This window comes from Vigna umbellata, chromosome 3 (genome assembly GCF_029865625.1).
Source record: "Vigna umbellata cultivar VRB3 chromosome 3, Vumbellata_1.0, whole genome shotgun sequence".
Classification (NCBI taxonomy): Eukaryota; Viridiplantae; Streptophyta; class Magnoliopsida; order Fabales; family Fabaceae; genus Vigna; species Vigna umbellata.
In genome coordinates this window covers 52749958-52770337 of record NC_142167.1, presented here as the reverse complement: position 1 = coordinate 52770337, position 20380 = coordinate 52749958, and the positions used below count along the sequence as shown (strand labels likewise).

The 20380-nt window shown below is 32.4% G+C and overlaps 2 protein-coding genes across 2 annotated transcripts; both read right to left on the bottom strand.

Moving 5' to 3' along the window:
- Positions 1-515: 515 nt before the first annotated feature.
- LOC124831173 (putative UDP-arabinopyranose mutase 1) lies at positions 516-3622 on the bottom strand. Its single transcript, XM_047305079.2, has 4 exons — positions 3210-3622; positions 1536-1786; positions 1215-1383; positions 516-1034 (listed from the first exon to the last, which is right to left on the bottom strand). Exons 1-4 carry the CDS (start codon positions 3531-3533, stop codon positions 687-689), a joined length of 1092 nt encoding a protein of 363 aa, XP_047161035.1. The 5' UTR covers positions 3534-3622; the 3' UTR covers positions 516-686.
- A 12253-nt stretch (positions 3623-15875) lies between these two features.
- Positions 15876-20151, bottom strand: LOC124831172 (disease resistance protein Roq1-like). Its single transcript, XM_047305078.2, has 5 exons — positions 19570-20151; positions 18032-19145; positions 17645-17926; positions 16659-17483; positions 15876-16565 (listed from the first exon to the last, which is right to left on the bottom strand). The coding sequence occupies exons 1-5, from the start codon at positions 20070-20072 to the stop codon at positions 16101-16103; spliced, it is 3189 nt and encodes a 1062-aa protein (XP_047161034.2). The 5' UTR covers positions 20073-20151; the 3' UTR covers positions 15876-16100.
- Positions 20152-20380: the final 229 nt, after the last annotated feature.

Sequence of the window (20380 nt, the reverse complement as noted above, 5' to 3'; positions counted from 1 at the left end):
TTCATATGACATCTGATATTCGTGGCCCCAACCAAAAACTAAAGTTTTAGACAGGTTAATGTTCTTTCAGACCACTCAAATAAGGCCAGTTTTCAAGTTTCAACACGTTACTTTGAAAATAAAGACTCTCTTTATTCAAGAAAAAACTTAAATTCTGCACTAAAGAAAAAGTTGATAAGCAATATATAGGAAATTAGATAATTATAAAAATGTTTTGGCTTCTTAAGAAATTGGGGATTGTGTTTGATTTTTCAAAAAGATGAACCATAACATGCACCCTATGTTCAAAATAAGCTAAACAAATTAGGTCAGAAATAAAATAATCTTAAACCTTTTGAAGCTACTTATTTTTAATTATAAAATGAACAGATCGCATCAGAATTCACAGATGAGATCTGTCGGCAGTACACAAAGCTGGCACTTGCAAGATGAAAACTCATGAAACTTAATAAATTCCAATTAGAAAATAAAATACTAAACATAGAAAATCACAAGAACTGCTAAAACCATAAGAATAATAATAATAATATAATAATATATAAATAGTAATAATGGTGACATGAATATCAATAAAGTTGTATATAATCTTGCATTATAAAAAAAATGATAATGAGCGAAAGCTGACAAGGAAGAAACTACTCCAATGAAAAGAAAAGTCCGCAAGTTTAAAAGGGTATTAGATTGGATCACTTGGCAGCCCCATTGGCTTGCTTTGAAGAAGTTTGTTCAGAGGTGTTGTTGTTAAGCTCATCCCAAGCTTCAATCCAAGTGACCATGGCATCTGCAAGCTTGTTGAAGTAGGGATCAACGGCACCAAGCTTCTCTTTCACTTGCTTCGAAAGTTCAATGTAGCATTTTTGGACAGAGGTGCAGTCTTTTGGGAGGGTGGCACTTTGGAAAAAGGGAATGATCTCTTCTTGCCAGAAGATGCCTTTGTACTCCTTTTTCAGATTCACAAATGGGTTGCTTGCTTTGCTGTGCCATATGTATGGAAGCCCCGTCTTCACTCCCAACCCCAAATGGTCACAGATAACCTGCAATTCCATGCAACAGTTCAAACAAATGTGCTTAATATAGCTAGAAATCGTTTTCTGACATATGTACGACACTGTTCTAATTCATATAACATTGTCACATTGGCGATAGCACGTTCGTAACCTTTGTCTCATTGATTCAGGGTTGATAACAGAAAAAAGGACTAGTGACTGGTATACCTTAACACACCAACCAGCCCACATATCATCGTATCGTCCGATAGGTTGACCATCTCCCATGAGTCCAAAGTACATTGCAGGTCCAATCAGCTCACGATCGAAGGCCAGATTCATACCACACATAGGGAACAATGTTCCTTTAGGAATGGTAAGAACAGCATCAACATACCTGAAATATACACTCACTAATTTAGCTAGGCCATTAACATCTAAGTATGAACTTGATAGCAATGCATGAACAGCATGAATTTTGTACATTGTCCTATGATTTAAAATTGTTCCATGTATCAAAACTGAACTGCAAAATGGTGTAGCAGGTACCTGGTGTTCCTCTCTCGGGGTTTGACAAGCTGTGTTGGTGCATCATAATCAGGTATGTTGAGCCAGAGACCGTGAGAAACAGCAGTGGGGGCACCCTCACGAAGACTGAAAGGGTATCCACGGACGAAATCAGCACCTTCTCTATAAGGATCATAAAGGGTGTTGAAGAAAAATGGAGTGGCTGGACATAGCAGATTCTTAATGTGCTGTTCGAGTGCATTGATATCTTTTCCAGAAGGGTCCTTAGCAACCTACACATGAAAATAGGAGATACTCAGAAAAAAAATGGCTACAAGTTGTATTGAACATAGTACATTCCTGGACCAAAGACAGTCAAAGGCTTTACTGACAGCAGTAACCAAACAAGAGTCAAGGTTTCAATCCTTGTTTGAAATTCAGATTCATAGAAAAAGGAAACAGAGACAATAAGACAAGAAGATCCACCCTCAATTTGAATGGCAATCATTCTGTCTCCCAATGCCAACAAAAAAGGTAAAAGAAAAAAGAATGGATAATTAGGGTTGAAATGATTCAAAAATATCAGGAGGGAAATATTTCCACATTTGTTCACATTATTCTTTGCCCCATAGTCATTAACAAAAACACAAACTAATGACAACAGTTTGTAGATCTAGTTGTATTCGCTTAAAAATCAATTTTTAAGTTACAAAAATGTCATATAAAAAACCCGACTATTTAATTGGAGTTATAACGACCAAATAAATTCACTCTATTGCATTAATTAAAAATAAAATAAAATAGATAAAATGGGTAAATAAATAAATAAAAAGATCATCAATTCAAAGGAAAATCAATTTCAGATCAAATTCGAGTGATTTCCAGCCTCAAATAATCCATCACTTAAAATATTTCCATTCGAAACCATCATTACTATCCAAAAACACTCGAAACATTATAACAATTAAAACGGGTAAAAAGAGCTTATTGATTCAAATGAAATCCTATTCACCCAAATCCAAGTAAACTATTCTCATAGAATCATACCAATTTTCAAGAATCAGTCATTCTAGATCCGAACACACCCCAGTCTCAAACGAGAGAACAACCAAATAAGGAACCTCTAACAACAATTGAAAACAACAGATCGTAAATGCCACATGCACACACATACACAAACTAATAACAAATCACGAATGCTTAAAACAAATGGAAAAACAACAACCATTTAGTCAACAGATCAAATCCGTACTTAGATCTAGCCCCGTTTCAAAACCCCACCAAACCCTCGTTAAGAACGCACTAAAAAACCAAATAACTGAAATCAATCAACCGTAAGAATAGGAAACAACATCCACAGCAAAAGGAAAAGACGTTAAGAATCCCCATACCTTCAGAAAACGCGAATGCAAGCCCCAACTTATTCCCAAACCCACAATTTTCCAAGTCAAAAGGCACAAAATCTCAGGAAGCAGAATTCCCGACCCATCAGAAAATCCACCACAAGCTTTCAACTTTAAGTCAAACCCACATTCTTTCAAGTCCAAAATTAAAAACCAACTTAAAGAAATCCACTATAAAACTAAATCAAGAAGCATAATTCCCAACCCATCAGAAAACCCACAAGCAAGCACACAACTTTAACTCAAATTCACGTTTCACAGGCAAAGAAAGTATAAGAATCAAAAGATCCGGAGATGGGTAGGTTATAATTACGAAGCAATCGTCGTCGATGGTGTAGATGTACTTCTTCTTGGAGACCATGTAGCCGAAGCAGCGACAAGCAGAGTCCTTGAAGGAGATGCAATTGGCCTTGGGGCCCAAGATCCTGTTGATATCGTTGCGATTGTAGAGCTCGTAGTCAAAGCCTTCGGGGACTTTGATGGTCTTATTGGGATCACCATCCTGAACGATGATGAGGTGGTACTGCTCGAAGAATGGCCGCCACATCTCGAGGAAGTCGAGGTTTCGGATCGTGGGGATCACGATGTCGAGCTCGTCCTTCAGCAGAGGAACGGGTTTGGGAGAAGGGTCAGCCATTGGAGAGGAAAGGTAAGAGAAGGAAGAAAGATGGAGAGAGTGTCGAGTTTTCAACGCCGAAAATGTGAATCTGTGTCTAATTGTGTGAGGTGTGTGGGAATGAATATATAAGGAAAAATGTTAAGCGGTGGTGTTTGAAAAAAAAACGGAAAAAAAATTAATATAATTAATTAGAATATGGAGCCATTAGTCGACGGATTTCCATTTTTATTTTTATTTTTACTTTTACATCTCACTTTCAGTTTTTTTCCTTTCTAAAGAAAAAAAATAATATCTTGTAAAATCTTTGAGCCAGTTAGCATAATGCTCCATTGGAAAGAGAAAAAAAAAATAGAAAGAAATGAATGAAAAATAAGAGAAGAAATAAGGAAAAAATAAAGAATATTGGATTGAAGATAATTGAAGAAAAACATATTTTGTTTAATTTTATTGTGATTACTTTATTTATTTATTACTATTATTACTATAATTATTATATTTTTTATACTATAAAGTTGAGAAAGCAAATCCTCAATTTATCGTAGGTTCTTTGTAATAGACCATGGGAGACTATTGTCCTTCAATATATATAATAATTAATTATGATGCCTGTTTACATCTTTTGTGAAAATAAATTTGTGATTCAATAAATATAAAAAAGTATTTTGCAATATAAGAATGAAAATAATAAATTTGTGTAGATTGTTGAGGCTTAATCAAAGAGTTTGTAAATAAAAGATTGGGAAAAAAAATTCGTAAAACAGTTTGAAGTAATTGTATTGTTTTATTTGGTCTCGTAAAGTATGAGACTTATTTCTATTTCATTTTTAATATAAAGATACTTTTGTTCATTTAATAAATTATTAAGTCAATATTGATTTTAATTTTTTATACCAATCAAATCATTTATAAATTTTGTAATTATTTCTTGCAATTTTGTAATTTTTTTTAATTCAAATAATTACTATTTTAACTTATTTCTTTTATTTTGTTATTCTTAACTATTCATTTTATAATTCAAAGTGTAAATGATAATAATTTTAAGTATATTTATAGTGAGACTATTTTAATTTTTTAAAGACCTTTTTTAGTTTTTTATTTTAATTTATCATATATATATATAATTATATTTTAATAGTTTTTGAGAAAATTATTGGTAGTCAAAAATAATTTTGTATTAAAATTTAGATTACTCATAAATTTAAAATAACTCTAAGTCTAAAAATAATTTTGTATTAAAATATTGATTATTTATTATAAGTTTGAAATTAAAGTGAACTTGGAGTTATTTATAAGGCTATTAAAAAAATATAATAAATCATTAAATGTTGCTTAAATAAATATAATTAGTTGCATAAACAAAAGATTGTTAAAGATGACAATATGCATTAAATAAAATAAATTAATGAAGAAAAAGTCTTAAACTAAATAGTAATACTTATATATTAGTTGAACACAAAAAATTTACAATTTTTAAACATTTGTTAATATATATATATATATATATATATATATATATATATATATAATAAAATGGTTGAATTGTATTCTTTACATTTCTTACGATTTTTTAAAATGTTTAAATATAAAAGTAAGTTTTTGTCATAACCATTAAAAATCTATTTAGGGTTCGTATTAAAAATCCATTCAGGGTTCGTCTTAGTGGAGTTCACGTGTCAAGAGGGGGGCTTGACATTCAGATGGTGGACGACAGGTGTTAGCAGCTGAGCGGACGTCCGTTTTTTACGTTGGAAGAAAAACTTTGATTTTTTCAGAAATCCACGCCACTCACTGCATGCACCCTTCTTCCCCAGATTCTGAAAAATCTCATTTTCTCCTCCTTCTCTCTAAAAACTCTTCCTTCTCTCTACCAAGTCTCACCCTTTCTCTTCTCCGATCACCATTCAGGCACTGTTGTTACTCCTCCGGTGTCAAGAGCTTCAGTTTGAGCCGATCGGTTTTGGGTTCTGAACTGGTAAGTTCTTCTTCTCCTTTAGTCATTCGTTTGCTGGCACATGCGAACCAAGATTCTGGTTGCATGAGTTCATAATCTCGTTCTGAACCATTTTTGATCTTTTGTTTGGTTTAGTTGGGAAATTATCGAGCATTAAGGGTAGAAGAACTTGTAGTGGTGTGAATTGTATTTCTGCCTCTGTGAACGTCCGGTCACGCTCAGAGGTAAGGGAAGCTTATATAATTTAATTGTATGTTGCTTGTATTGCATGTACGTTCCTTGAATTGACTGAATTAATATGAAATATGATTGTTGCTATGTTTTGATTGTATGAAGTATGGAAATTTACTATGATATGAATGTATGAAATTATGAAGATAAATGTTGAGAAATGAGTTGAGATAAATAATTCTAAGTATGAAATTCCCTATGATAATGTACGTTCGTTACTGAATGGTCTTTAACCGTTCAGTTTTTCTCTGGGACTTGTTTAGAACTGGATTCTTTCATTTGGAAGGAATTTATGTTGAGGACGAGCGTCTTCGTCTAGTACAGTTTGTGTACAGGCTTTCCACTGAGAATATTCTTTTCTTGGCATTTTGATATAAATTTAAGTATTTCCATAGGTAGTAGTATAGTCGTTCATTCTTGAATATTAATCAGATAATATTTTATATTACAAGCACTCGTACTATTTAATGCTAGGTCTTTCACCAAACGCTCCTACGATTTAGAGCTAGGTCTTTCACCAAGCACTCGTACCATTTAGTGCTGGGTCTTACACCAAGCGCTCATTCTCTTTTCTATAATCTATCTTGATGAAAATAGCGTTCGTCCAAATTCAATAGAGTTCTCTCTACCTTGCTCGGTCATTGACTAACATTCGGTTTTCTTGATGTTAAACTCAAATAAGCTAAGTATTTATAAGCGTTTGGTTTTTTCATGTGAATGCTTCTAAGTATTATTCTTTGAATGTCTTCATGTGTCTGTATCCATTGTTTCCGGCCTAGAGTCTCAGTACTTGGCATGGTCTTTTCGGTGTTCGGCTTGAACTCTCAAGAGTCAGTTCATTTAATTGGCTCATTTTGTAAGTAACATTCGTTTTATTCGTTCTTGCGATATATGATTGTACTCGGTTTCTTTCTCAACCCGATAGTAACCCTCTCGGTCTTAATCTATTCTGGAACTGGAGACCTCTTGGTCTCGCTCCAAGTGTTCGGTCTCGTTCTGAGTTAGGGTTGAACGTTCGATATTTGGTGTCCCTAATAATATTAGTACGAAGGGTGAAATTGAGATGATTAATAATGAAAGATGAATAAAATATGATATGGATGGAATATTTTGAATTATGGACGAGCGTTCCGGGGAGGAATAACTAATGAATGGATATTGGAATTTGGTAAAGTATGAATGTGGGCATGCTAAGTTGGTGGTTCATCCTGATGTTCCGTAATTACTCGTCCTCACGTAGAGAGGGTAAGTCATGTGTGGGAACGGCAGGAGGTCCTAGTCCTTATAGTTAATTTGGACAGATAGGACTAACCTCGGGTGGTAGCTATTGAGGGCATCCCAGTTACTACATCACCCGGGTGCACGAACGTCGTAGCTACACAGATTTCATACAGTCCGAACAGTCAGTCTAGTATTAGGCTTTTCATGAACGAATGATGAGTTATCTTGTTTGGTTGATTGTGTGAAATATATGTTTATACATGAATTAAATTACATAAGCTTACCCTATGTTTCCTGTCTTGTCTGTTTTGTATGTTCGGTTGTCCTTCTGTTGCAATGATCATCCATGTGGATGTCAGCAGAAAGAGACGAGCTGCTGGAAGAGGCGCTGGAAGAAGAAAACTTAGTAGAAGTAGAAGTTAAGACCGAACAGTAGAACCGTTCGGTCCGTAGCATAGTCTGATAGTAAGGTGATCGCTCGATCACCTTTTCCCTTGCTTTTGGTAGGACCGTTCGGTATAGTATTTTGTAAACCGTTCGGTCGGGAATTGCTTATGTTGTTCGGTTTTAGTTTTTCTTGTTTTTCTGTAAGGTCGTTCGACCACAAAGGTACGTTCTCTTTTAATGTAAGACTTGTCTGTAATATTATTTAATGTGATTATTCTATTATATAGTTTTAGACTGTATTTTTGGGATGTTACAGTTTTAAAATATTTTAAAAAAATAGATCAAAGATAGAAGAAATGACACCTAGTTTATCTTAATGATTAAAAGTTATCTAGATTTTGATATCATGACCAAGTTTCAATACCTCAGAAAGATTAAGTATTTTTTAACCATTACTTCCAGAGTTTTAGTGGTTTTAATTCAAATATTATTTTTTTACTTGTTTCTCTATACAACAAGTATTCTTTAGTTCATAATTTATGCAAAATTTTATACATTTCCGAAGATTTAAGAATTTTTTTTTCTAATTAAACTATTTATATAAGATGAATAAGAAATTTTGTATCTCTTTGAATACTCACAAGTAACACTTCTAAAGTATCACAAATTTTTGTATACTTTTCAAAACATTGAACTAGGTGAAGTTATTTAGTTTATTAAAGATAACTATTATAAGACATTATGACTTTGCATCAACATTAAGGTTTTGTCAAAATAAAGAAAGTAATTGGGATCCATTAAATGTCATATAATGTATTATACATACTTGTTTCCTAGATAAATCAATTTACTAATCCATTTGAAATTTGAAATTCAAGAGTATGAACAAGCTTGTTTGACCACTTCTTCCTCACATGCACTTTTATAACATTATGCAAAATCAATGTCACATAACCCTTGTCACCACACCTAACAAGTTGTCTAATGAGGCATAACCAGTAAAGTCATCTACTAGTACCATGACCCATAAGATTAATTAGTATTAAGCGCGGAAGAATTGATTATATAAGCATGACAATATGTAGCTTTTGATGATGACAAAATTTATAATAAAACAAAAAAGATAAGTCAATATAACAATTAGTGTAGCATATAATCCCCAACAAGCGGCATACAAGCCTCCATATGCAACATATAGACCTCGACAAGCTGCATATGATCCTCAATAGACATCATATAGGCCTAGGCAAGCGACATATAACTCTCGATAGGCAGTATATAGGTCTCGCCAAGCGGTATACAAGTCTTGGTAGATAGCATATAGACCTCGATAAGTGACATAATCTTGGTAGGCAACATATAAGCCTCAACAAGTAACATATAGTATGTTATGTACTAAACTATCCTAGGATGATATCAAGGTTGATATGGTCGAAGGGTAAGTACAAAGATTATTAAAACTTTTATATTGATTTATTAAATAACTTCATGCTAGACACCATTGTCATTTTTATTAATAAAATAAAAATTAAGAAAGATAAAGAAAAGAAAACATCAAGGACCACACCAAACCCTAATAAAATTACATCGTACTTATAGTACATAAGAAAACTATTATTGAAAAAAAAAACTCATGATTCACTGTGTGAAAATTATTTCATACTTTGAACTTCATATATTAGAAAAAAGGCAAATTTCTCATTACATTATAAAATTTATCAATAGTCAATTCTCTCAATTCAAAACAGAAATTTTATTTTTAGATGTGATTGCTTTGAAGGATTTAATATTAGCTTTTTTTTTTGTCACTCCTAATAAGTTTCCTTATACTTTGAATCGACTCATCCTCATTAAACATATTAGTCCATTTAGAAGCTACTTTTAATTATTCTACAAAAGAGTTTCCTTAAACATCAAAGGATCAAAAACTATCGTTAAACTACTATGAGTTGAATTTAATTAACTCAGCAAACTATTGACAATGAAAATGACATATTCCAAAAAAGGTATATTGACATGAAAGGTGTAACAATATGAACATTGCCTCGAAGAAAGATTTAATAAAATAGATATTATGTGAATATACAAACTACTTACTTATGAACAAAATAACTTATAAAACTTCACTATTTCTTGAAAATATTATATATATGTATACATACATATATATATATATATATATATATATACACACGCACGCATAAGTTTTAAGATATATTGTTTATCTCTTTCAATATATAAAAAACAACGCATAAAAAAACATAAATAAGGTATATTTATAAATAAATTTGATGATTAAAAAATTTAACTATTTCTTATTTTAAACATTCATTTTTATATACACTTTAAATTTTGTGTATGATATTGTTTTTTTTAAGAAATTTTTATATAATCGTGATTTCCATTAGATCATACTTAATTGTGTGTTTTGTTTGAATGAAGATCACTAAAAATTTCTTAATTAAGCTAAAAATACTTTTAACAATAAAGATTTGGACAACATTTGGATAGACACTAAGATGCAAGAAGTCAATTACGTTTGAACCTATTATTTTGTTTCCCATCCTTAATGTAGTGTGACCTTAAACACAAGGTTGAAAATGTTGTTACAGAACCTTTTATTGAGCCATGATTTTGTTCTTTTACCAAAAAGGAAAACGTTATCGTTCTATACGATTCTTCATTTGATTAGCTTTCTATGTGTGACAAGTATCCCACTTTATAATTTGTTTTCAAATGGAGACCAAAGTCCAAAAGAGGGAAAGAATCATTAACACACCACACTGTTTTTCGGTATCTATATTTTTATAGTATATCTTTTATTTTTTATTTACTAAATTTGATTGCTGATTTTAATTATCAAAATGTATTTGTGATTGTCAACTAGGTAGGAGAATGCGCCTTTGATTATTTTTTTTATCTTGAAATATAAATTCATCATAATCTTCGTTCTCAAATATAAAGATTATTAAATTTTCCCGTTTCTTTATTATTTTAAATATTAATTATTTTTTTATAAAAAATAAAATTTACAATAAAAAAATAAGATATATTACCAAGTATTTAATATTATCAAATATACATTTTGTTTTATCTAGTATCAAAACAAAAATTAAAATTGTATAAAAATCAAATAAAATATCAAATAACAATTGAATAAAAATGAAATAAATACAAAAAAAATGATATAATACGTGTCTTAAATAAATAAGTTATGAAACTAAGTCTTAAGAAAAATAATATAACTTTGTTATATTACATAATAAATTCAATGTGATTTAAAAATTTAGAATGGAAATACATACTAAAAATGATACGAGTCGTGGAACAAGTACAAGGATAAGGATGAGATTATATATATTCATATACAATCAATATGATAATAAGCCGTTAGAGTGATAAATCTTTAATAAATATTTTGAGGTATAAAATAGATGTTTTAAACTTTTATGAGTGCTAATTATATAAAATATATTAAAATAAAAAAATAATAATTTTATGTATATGTTAATTTACATGTACGAAAAAAGAGAAAAAAGAATTGGCCCCTCTCAATGTGAAATCAGATCCAAATATTATGAGTTGATTTTTTATTCTTATTTTGTAGATCTTAAAAATGAGAAAAAAATGATTTGAGCAACTTAAATATAAATAAATTGTATTGTTTTTTTGTAAACAAAATTGAGAGAGGTAGAAAGAAGATGTGAGTTGAAAATTTAATAAGGGAGAGGAAAACACATGAAAGAAAGTGATTGATGAAATATAAAGTGAGGAAAGAAGAAAGTTATGATTGAAAGGTGGATCTGTCCCACTTGGGTGGTGGCCGAAATTGAAAACGGGAAACAACAAACCCTAAATTATTATTATTATTATTTTATTATTATTTTATTATTATTATTTTATTATTATTTTGACTGTGAGTATAAACTTGTGATGGGATTTGCTGGCACCCCTATCATGCATGGCGTAAAACTGCGTTGGCACGCCATGACAGCCTACATTATGGAATAAACAAAAACTAATTGAAAGAGTTGTGCCTATAGAATATGCTTCTCATTTTTGCACGTAGTTTTCACGTTCACAGACACTTAAAACTTATAATGTCGTTTTATGTTGTCTCCATATGCTACATTCTTTACTTTTTAATAGTGAGAATAGTTTAAGTTTGAAAGCTCCAAAATTCTCTCTCATACATTATTAAAAGGAGGAGTCCAGGACACTGACCCTTTCGTATATATTTCATTTACTTTGTCTTTAAAAATAAATTTTAAATTATGTAATTATTTGAAAGTCACCTTTTTGTAAAAATATTTTTAAATTATCTAGAAATCACTTTTAGCTTTTTTATGGAGCAATTTTAAAATATATTTTTTTAATTATACAATTCAATTCTTTATTTTTACTTTTTTACTTTTAGATTGCACAACTTGAAAATTCTTTTGTCTTGAATTGTACAAACTCTTTTTCCTATACAACAAGTTCTTGAATTGCATAATTTAGAAGTTATTTTTTCATATAAAAAAAACTCATATTATTTAATTCAACAGTGTCTTCTAAATCATATAATCCAAAAGTCGTTTTTCATTTAAGTAATTTGATCTTTTAACCATCCAATACGGAGAGCACATGGAAAGTGCAAAAAGAAACTACCAATCGTATTATAATGATTCGTAACTCGTGAGAGAAATATTATAAGGAATTTAAGTATGAAATTAAAAAAAAATCATACATTAAGTAAAAAAGAATAACTTATAAAAAAAATCATTTTTATTATTTTAATATTTTTTTGTTATAATTGCCATCAATTCTTTATATAACACCTCATGGAATAAAAAATGTTGAGTTACATGGACTTTCCGTGGTATCCACTGAAAATAAATTCTAATACCAACTTCCGATATTTATTTTGTAATAAAAGTCCCTTGCTTTCTGCTCTGGCAGTTACATTATGAATGTTTGTTGTATATATATGATTATAATTATATGTATAACGATTGTCTTAAGTGCTTTGTTTATCTCTTTGGAACTGAAATTAACTTTTCAATGCACTTCTAACGTCAATATCCATGTTTTGAATGAACGCATTGCAACCAAAGAAACATCCAATGTGACAACGAGGGTGAATTAAAATGAAAATTAAATTGAACTGAAACATTATTATTAATGAGTTAAATTTAAATTATTGATTTTTTTTATGGATTGCTGGAGGAAGAAAGGGAGGTACAGGAAGAAGTAGCCTTTCTGAATTATTTTATTTGATCCAAAATCGACCTGGGCTAGCCCAATGGCCCCAGTCATTTTAAATATGTCATCAATTTAAACGTGTTTTCTTAGACTTAAAACATGGATACAAAATAATCTGGAGTTATGATACATATAAAAAATAAATAAAGAGTTTACGTGAACAGATATTCATATATTAAAATTATTATTTAAATTTTTATATGTTAAAAATGCGATAAATGTTAAATATTTTACATAAACAATACACCTATCTAATCCAATAACTATACGAAAATAGGTTTTATGTAACATCCCAAAAATACAGCAATAAATCATATAATCGAATAATTACATTTGATAATATTTCAGTTCAGTCTTACACTAAGAAAACGTACGCGTATGACCGAACGGCCTTACAGCGAGAGTTACCATATATAATCAATACGCAAGTACGAATCTGACCGAACGGTTTACAAAAGCCAAATACCGAACGGTCATACATACAAAGATGAGAAAGAGATGAAAAACCACCTCATTACAAAACTACTCTACTGACCGAACGTCCTACTGTTCGGTCTTAACTTCGACTTCTACCAAATTTTCTTCTTCCAGCGCCTCTTCCAACAGCTCGTCTCCTTCTGCTCACATCCACACGGATGATCATTGCAATGACAAAGAAGGACGTACAAAACAAGACAACATAGGAAATGCAGGGTAAGCTTATGTAATTTAATTCAAGTATAAACATACATTTCTCATATTCAAACACATCAAATACATTTCTATACACGCTCAAATCAAGGCCTACTACTAGACTGACTGTCCGGACTGTATGAAATCTGTGTAGCTACGACGTTCGTGCACCCGGGTGATGTAGTAACTAGAATACTCTCATCAGTTGTCACCCGAGGTTAGTCCTATCTGTCCAAAGTACCCCTAAGGACTAGAACCTCCTGCCGTTCCCACACATGACCTACCCTCCTCTACGTGAGGACAAGTACTCACGGAACATCAGGATGAATCGACAGCTTAGCATTACCACAATCATACTTTACCAATTCCACTATTCACTCATGAGTCGTTCCTCCCTGGAACGCTCGTTCAAAATTCAAAACATTTCATCCATCTCATATACTCTTCATCTTTTATTATCCATCATTTTAATTTCATCTTTATCACCAATTCTAATAACATCAAATACCGATCGTCCAGTCCTCACTCAGAACGAGGATGAACACTAGGAACGAGACCGAGAGGTCTCTCGTTCCAGAATAGAATAAGACCGAGAGAGTTACTGTTAGATTTAGGAATAAACCGAGTACAATTATATAATATAAGACGAACGTTACTTACAACATGAATTAGTTAAATGAACTGACTCTCGAGAGCTCAAACCAACACTCAAAGAATATCAAGTACCGAGGCTCTAGACCGAAGACGATGAATGTAGACACGTCAAGACGTTAAATAACCATACTTAGAATAATTCATATACAGAAACTCAATGCCAGTAAATGACCGAACACGGTAAAAGGGAATTCTATTGAAGTTGGACGAACGTAATTTCATCAAGATTGATTAATTATAAACGAGTACAAGCGCTTGGTATAAGACCGAGCACCACTCATTTCGAGAGTTTGGTGTGAGACCGAGCACTACTAAAATTTATAATAGAAAGATTAATAAATAAGATATTATCAGAATTGTGTTTAAGAATAACTACTATATACAAATACATATATTTACAAGGTTTAAGTTTATCACCGAATACTCAGATGCAACTACGCTTGGCCGAACGCTCAAGCACAGTATTATCACAAGAAGACGGTCGTCCTCGACTAGGATTCTTTCCAAATGAAAGAATCTCATTCCAAACAAGTTTACTAGAAACACCGAACGGTCAAGGACCGTTCAATGACGAACGTACAATATCATAGGAAAAGTTCATGTTCAGAATTCATTTACATTCAAATTCATTTCTCAGCATATAACTTCATAACTTTATACACTCATATCATAATCAACTTTCATACTTCATACAATCCATATCACATAAGTTTCATATATTTCATACATCAGAACATAGCAGCCGTCATATATCATATAGTCAATTATCACAATAATCATACTTCACTTTAATTTAGCAACTCAACAAACGATCATGCAGCACAGGAAACATACCAAATTAAATTAAATAAGCTTCCCTTACCTCAGAGCGTGAACGTACGTCCTTCAGACTAAAACTCAGTTCGCCGAACTACGATCCTTTCTACCCTCAACACTCAACGACTCTTTGAACCAAAATAAAACAACAGACCAAACTCGTTCAGAATGAAACTAAGGACCCATGCAACTAGAACTTGGTTTGCATGTTTACAAGAACGAACGGTTAAAGACAAGAAAAACTTACCCGCTCAGAATTTGAAATCAATCGGATCAAACTAAAGCTTGGGACGCCGGAAGTGCTCCTACGGTGCCTGAATGGAGATCGGAGTAAAGAAAGAGTAAGTTTTTGGTAGAGAGAAAGGGGAGTTTTTAGTGAGAAGAAGGAGAAATGAGAAGTTCAGAGTTTTGGGAAGAAGGGTGCATGCAGAAGATAGTGAGACGGAAGTTCCAGAAAAATTAGTTTTCTTCCCACGTCAAAACGAGCATCCGCTCTTATGCTCACACCTGCATTCCACTATCTGATTTCTGATCCTCGTTGCTTGACACCTGACGTCCGTGCAGAGGGGTATTTAGGTGCGTTTTAATGAGGTATGACATTTTACCACGTTAATTAATGTCTAATATTGCTTAATTATTTTCTTTGTTAATGTAGCCGTTAAATCTTTTTACTTAAATTTTAAAATTATATTAAATTTTTTTTTCGAATTTATTAACATTATTTTTACTTTTTTAATCAATTATTTTTAAATTTAATCATAACAACATACCAATATACATATATATATATATATATATACATATATATACATATATATATATATATATATGTATATATATATATATATGTATATATATATATATATACACACACGCACACGATAACAAATTATCTTAATAACAAATTATCTTATCTTATACAACATTGATTTTCTTTTGAGAGCCTATACAATCTTTCATGTATTCTTTTTTTACTTATTTGTGGAATGGGGTATATAATATTAATTTTGTGTCATCACTAAATTTATTTTGATTAAATTTTCATCAATTTTTTTTTTGCGAAATATTAATTAAATTTCATATATTAATCAATATACATTATTGGAGTTTTCTAGAATTACATGTAATGTAAGTGGATGATCGTACTATTCTAGTAATGTAGGTGGAACAATGATAAATACTAAATCTTTTGTTCGGAAGTAAAAATCTTATGATGTTTTAAATTAAAATTTACGATGATAAAAAGTTTTAAATTAAAAATTATAGAGAAAATTTATTTTCATCCAAATGAAAAAAAAAATTATATGGAGAAAGGATACGTAATTCTGAATAATGTATCTTGTAAGGCAAGACAATAAGAATTTTCAATGACAATGCTGTATCTTGTGAAGAGAGAAATGGGGTGCCTATCACAGAATTAGATCTTGCTCATATACCCAGCGATACCCATATTTCTTGACATACACAGCATAACGGAATTTTTTCATCTCCGGTATGATAAATCTCGAGCCAAGCCAATCACGTTGTTCAATGAACTGCTTCCGGGAGAAATAAAATAGCCACATGTGATCTGACGGCTCCATGGTTGGATCTCTTCTCAAATCGAGTGGAGGTTTTTTAATGGGATTATCTGGTCTTGGATAATATGGTCTTGGATATCTCATTTCCATTTCGTTGCCTCTACCGAATATTACACAGCACACAACACCAATCCAATCATTGTCATTTTCGACGGGAGAGGAATTAATCTCTATTAAATTTAACCGGCTCTGAAACTGATTGTTGAACCACTCGGGTATTTCACTTCCAGGGATAATACTTTCAACATCTGGACCAATTGTGGTGGATGTAAGACTCCCGTATTGATGGTTCGCCTTTTACAACCACAGAGTTATGCGTTAGTAGCTGTTTTCTTTCATAATAAATAGATTAAAAGAAGGGGAAGAGGGAGGGAGGAGTATGCACACCTGAACAATTTGTATCATCCATGAAATACTCATGCTTGAGCAGCGTTCCCTGTCAACTAATTCTGGGCAGTTGAAGATGATTAATCCTGCCTTGTCTTCATCGTCCTCTACTAAACGTCCAAGGATAGAAGGTGAATATGGGAATGGTAGCATGTACACTTTTGAGGGCAAGTGTGTTCGTGAAGGGAGATCAGGCAAGTATTTCAATCGCTTGCAATGCTGTAAGTTTAAATAATACAGTTTGAAAAGGTCCTTGAGGTTGGGAAGTGTAGTAAAATTGTTTCCCTTCAAATTTAGCTTCTCTAAGCAATGTAGCTTTCCAATGGCATCAGGAATTTGAACCAAGTTACAGAAGCTTAGATCGAGTTCACGCAAACAAGGGTGACTGGGAGAGGACGGCAACAAACAGCTACTTTGTGATCTCAAATACAACAAATCTGAAGGCCACGAAAGCATTTCTTTTATGAAAGAGGGTGTTGATCGGAGATGAATAGGAGCTTCAACTAAATAAAGCTTCTTCAAATACTCTGTATTCCTTGGTTCATCTAATAACTGATTGTTATAAAGTTTTGAACACCCAGAGATACTTAGATATTCAAGACAGTTCAGGCCAAATATGCTCCTTGGTAAGCTCACTAACTCTTTGCAGTTTTTCAAATTCAAAATGGCAAGCCTTCTCAAAAGACCGATCGATGGATTGATTTTTTGGAGCTTTATGCATCCTTCAAGATCTACCCTTTCAAGATTTAGGGCCTCTCCAACATCTGGCATCTCAATTAAATCTTTGGAGTAAGACAGATCCAAACGTTTCAAATTGTGCAGTAGCTACAACAATTTGCAGAACAGAAGCAAACAAATTCAGTAATGACACAATTGAGTTTTCTTTAATTTCCTTTTTCAGAAATTAGTTAAAGGAAAAAGGAAATATAAAGAGAGAGAAGTTGTTTTTAAAAAATAGAAATGGAAAATTAGTTAATGTATACTACCTTTGTGCCTTCCCACAGTCGTTGAATACTGCTCCATCTCAGTTTTAACTCAACTAGTTTTTCGGGCCGAAAACTTGGAGGCAAACATTTAAAAGGATATTTGTTCCAAGTAAGATATCCTAGTTCATTCGAAAGATGATTGAGACTTCCTGAAAAGTTCACGTTCTCAAGTTTAAGCAACTTAAGCTGTCTAATGTTCGACAGACCATCTGCCTTCATTGTTGTTTTACCAAACATCCATTCTTCATTTTTTACAACTATGGCTTCAAGATTGTCAATTTCCTACACCATTGCACAAAAGGATCAAATTTCTAGATTTTTTTTTCAAGTATATACATATACTAAAAGTTGCATCCTAAGATTTTATAATCAAACTATCAATTTAACCTGATTGTGTAACATAACATTGTGGAAATCTTGGTAGTCCCACAACCTGCTCCACTTCCTGGGCTCCTTAGGTGATTTTTCTCGAACAATACTCCTTCCCAAATCCATTAGCAAGCTATGCATATATATCCTCCCATAGTTATTGGTTATCAGTGATTTATCAACAAGAACTTGCATGCCATATTCAGGATGAAATCCTCGGAAACTTAGAATTTCCTTCACGTATATTTCTTCATACCCATTGTAGAAGCAAGCAATATCCAAAAATGTTTCTTTGTCTTCTTCATCCAGCTCATCAAAACTTATACGTAAAACATCCATAATACTTTTACTTTTATTTTCTTTTAGTCTAGCCAATGCACTTTTCCATTGAGACACACTTCGGCCAAACAAAGATGAACCAATTACTTCAATAGCCAAAGGATGTCCTTGAGCATGTGATAGTACATCACGGGCCAACTTTTCGTAATCGCTCAAAATATAATTAACTTTCAAAGCATTTCTACAGAATAACTGGACAGCATTTTCCCAACTCAACGGCTGCACTTGATAAACATCATCCACTCCATGCGTTCTTAATATATGTTCATCCCTAGAAATTATGATGATTTTGCTCCCTTCACCTAAGCATTCACGTAACAAAGTGTCTCTATTCCCTGTAAACATCCTCAGTTGTTCAACTTGATCAACATTGTCAAGAACTATAAGTGCCCTGGCATTGTGTAGCCTAGACCACACCAAACATGTTCCTTCAAAACCATTGCAAATCTCTAGATTTTTTTCGTTTAGAGACTGTGAAATTAACTGTTTTTGTAGACCTAACGAACTAGAATCTCGATAAATTTTGCTTACATCGTCAATAAAACAATGAAAATCATATTGATGACAAATTCTTTCGTATAAAGTCCAAGCAAGACTTGTCTTTCCTATGCCACCCATCCCACTAATTCCAACGACTCGAACATCATTAAGTGATCCACAACACAGAAGATCTTTTAATTCTTGAACCCGAGACTCTATCCCAACTAGTTCGTCCTTTGGAAGACTTGAAATTTTGGGACCCAAAATATTTGTTATGCTTTCAACAATTTCTTCTATCTGCGCATATTGTGGCCTGAAAATTTAAATGAAATTAAGGCAAAACATCACACAACACAACAAAATAGAGTATATACAGGACAAAGTAAACGTAAGACTTTTTTAACTTTCATTTCATCAAACAATTATACATTTGGACTTATTTTCTATCATCCAAAACTTCTCTAGCTTACTAATATTTCTCAAACATACATTACCTTCTATAAGTCATACTTACATTGCTAAACCTCTCTTCGAAAGTCATACCAATAACAACACATCAACCACTCTGTTAAAATTTTCCTAAATTCTTAACATCTCTCAACTCTAGTTTAGAAAGGGATAGTGAATTTCAGAAAACAGCAGGAACTAGAAAGTATTAAATAAATTCAAAGCTATATAACTCACTGTATAATTATATATATTTGTGATCGATCTTGAAACGAGAGAGGATCACTCACTTATTTCGAATATCCCAACCAGAGAGATTGGCCACTTCCGTGAGAGCTTCTCTCCATCTCTTAGCTTCCTCCATCTTGGCTTTATTTTCTCTGAATCTGTATTCGTGTTCTGATATGTCATAACATCCACTCTGTTTGCGAACCACCGAAGGATCAACATCATAAAATATAGGTATAACACGTCTTGCCGAAGTTTGAGCGCAGTTACGAATCTCTGCCAGTTCACGCAAGCACCAAATGGAGGAAGCATAGTTGTTTGAGAAGACAATAATGAAAAGTCGAGAGGCTTGAATGGCTTGCAGCAGCTCGGGTGCAATGGATTCACCTTTTTTTAAATCTTGATCATCTTTGAAGGCATGGATGCCTTTTCTGCGGAGAGCTTGAAAGAGAAAACCAGTAAAGTTGTTGCGCGTGTCTTCACCACGGAAGCTCACAAATACGTCGTATGTGTTAATTGCATGAGATGAAGAAGAGCTGTATTGGACGATGGCGTTAGAAGGCATTTGTTGAGAGTGAAGACTATTATGGAATTGCTGTGAAAGTGGAAAGCAAACATTGAAGAAATATAGATCCACCCATGATGTGAACCGCGTTTCATTTTTCCAGCCTCTTCTAAGAAGGTCATATTTATTGTATAATTGATCCTGTCTGCCAGTTTTGCGTGTTTTCATATAATTGTGCTTATAATAATTATCAAGTCACATTCATGACATCTTATTTGCTTCCTCTTGGTCAAGATGTGGATTCATTTTTATTATTGTTTGTTTTGGTGTGAATTGTAAGATCGAGACACTAACCTTCGACTGGTGCG

What these genes read in the sequence shown, in the direction of transcription:
- LOC124831173 (XM_047305079.2), bottom strand. Translation starts at nt 3,533, where the DNA reads ATGGCTGACCCTTCTCCCAAACCCGTTCCTCTGCTGAAGGACGAGCTC. An exon ending in CCCCGAGAGAGGAACACCAG is followed by an intron (nt 1,384 to 1,535) that starts GTACCTGCTACA and finishes TGTATATTTCAG; the next exon opens with GTATGTTGATGCTGTTCTTA. An exon ending in GGGCTGGTTGGTGTGTTAAG is followed by an intron (nt 1,035 to 1,214) that starts GTATACCAGTCA and finishes ATGGAATTGCAG; the next exon opens with GTTATCTGTGACCATTTGGG.
- LOC124831172 (XM_047305078.2), bottom strand. Translation starts at nt 20,072, where the DNA reads ATGCCTTCTAACGCCATCGTCCAATACAGCTCTTCTTCATCTCATGCA. An exon ending in GGTTGGGATATTCGAAATAA is followed by an intron (nt 19,146 to 19,569) that starts GTGAGTGATCCT and finishes TTAAATTTTCAG; the next exon opens with GCCACAATATGCGCAGATAG. An exon ending in ATGTTATGTTACACAATCAG is followed by an intron (nt 17,927 to 18,031) that starts GTTAAATTGATA and finishes GCAATGGTGTAG; the next exon opens with GAAATTGACAATCTTGAAGC.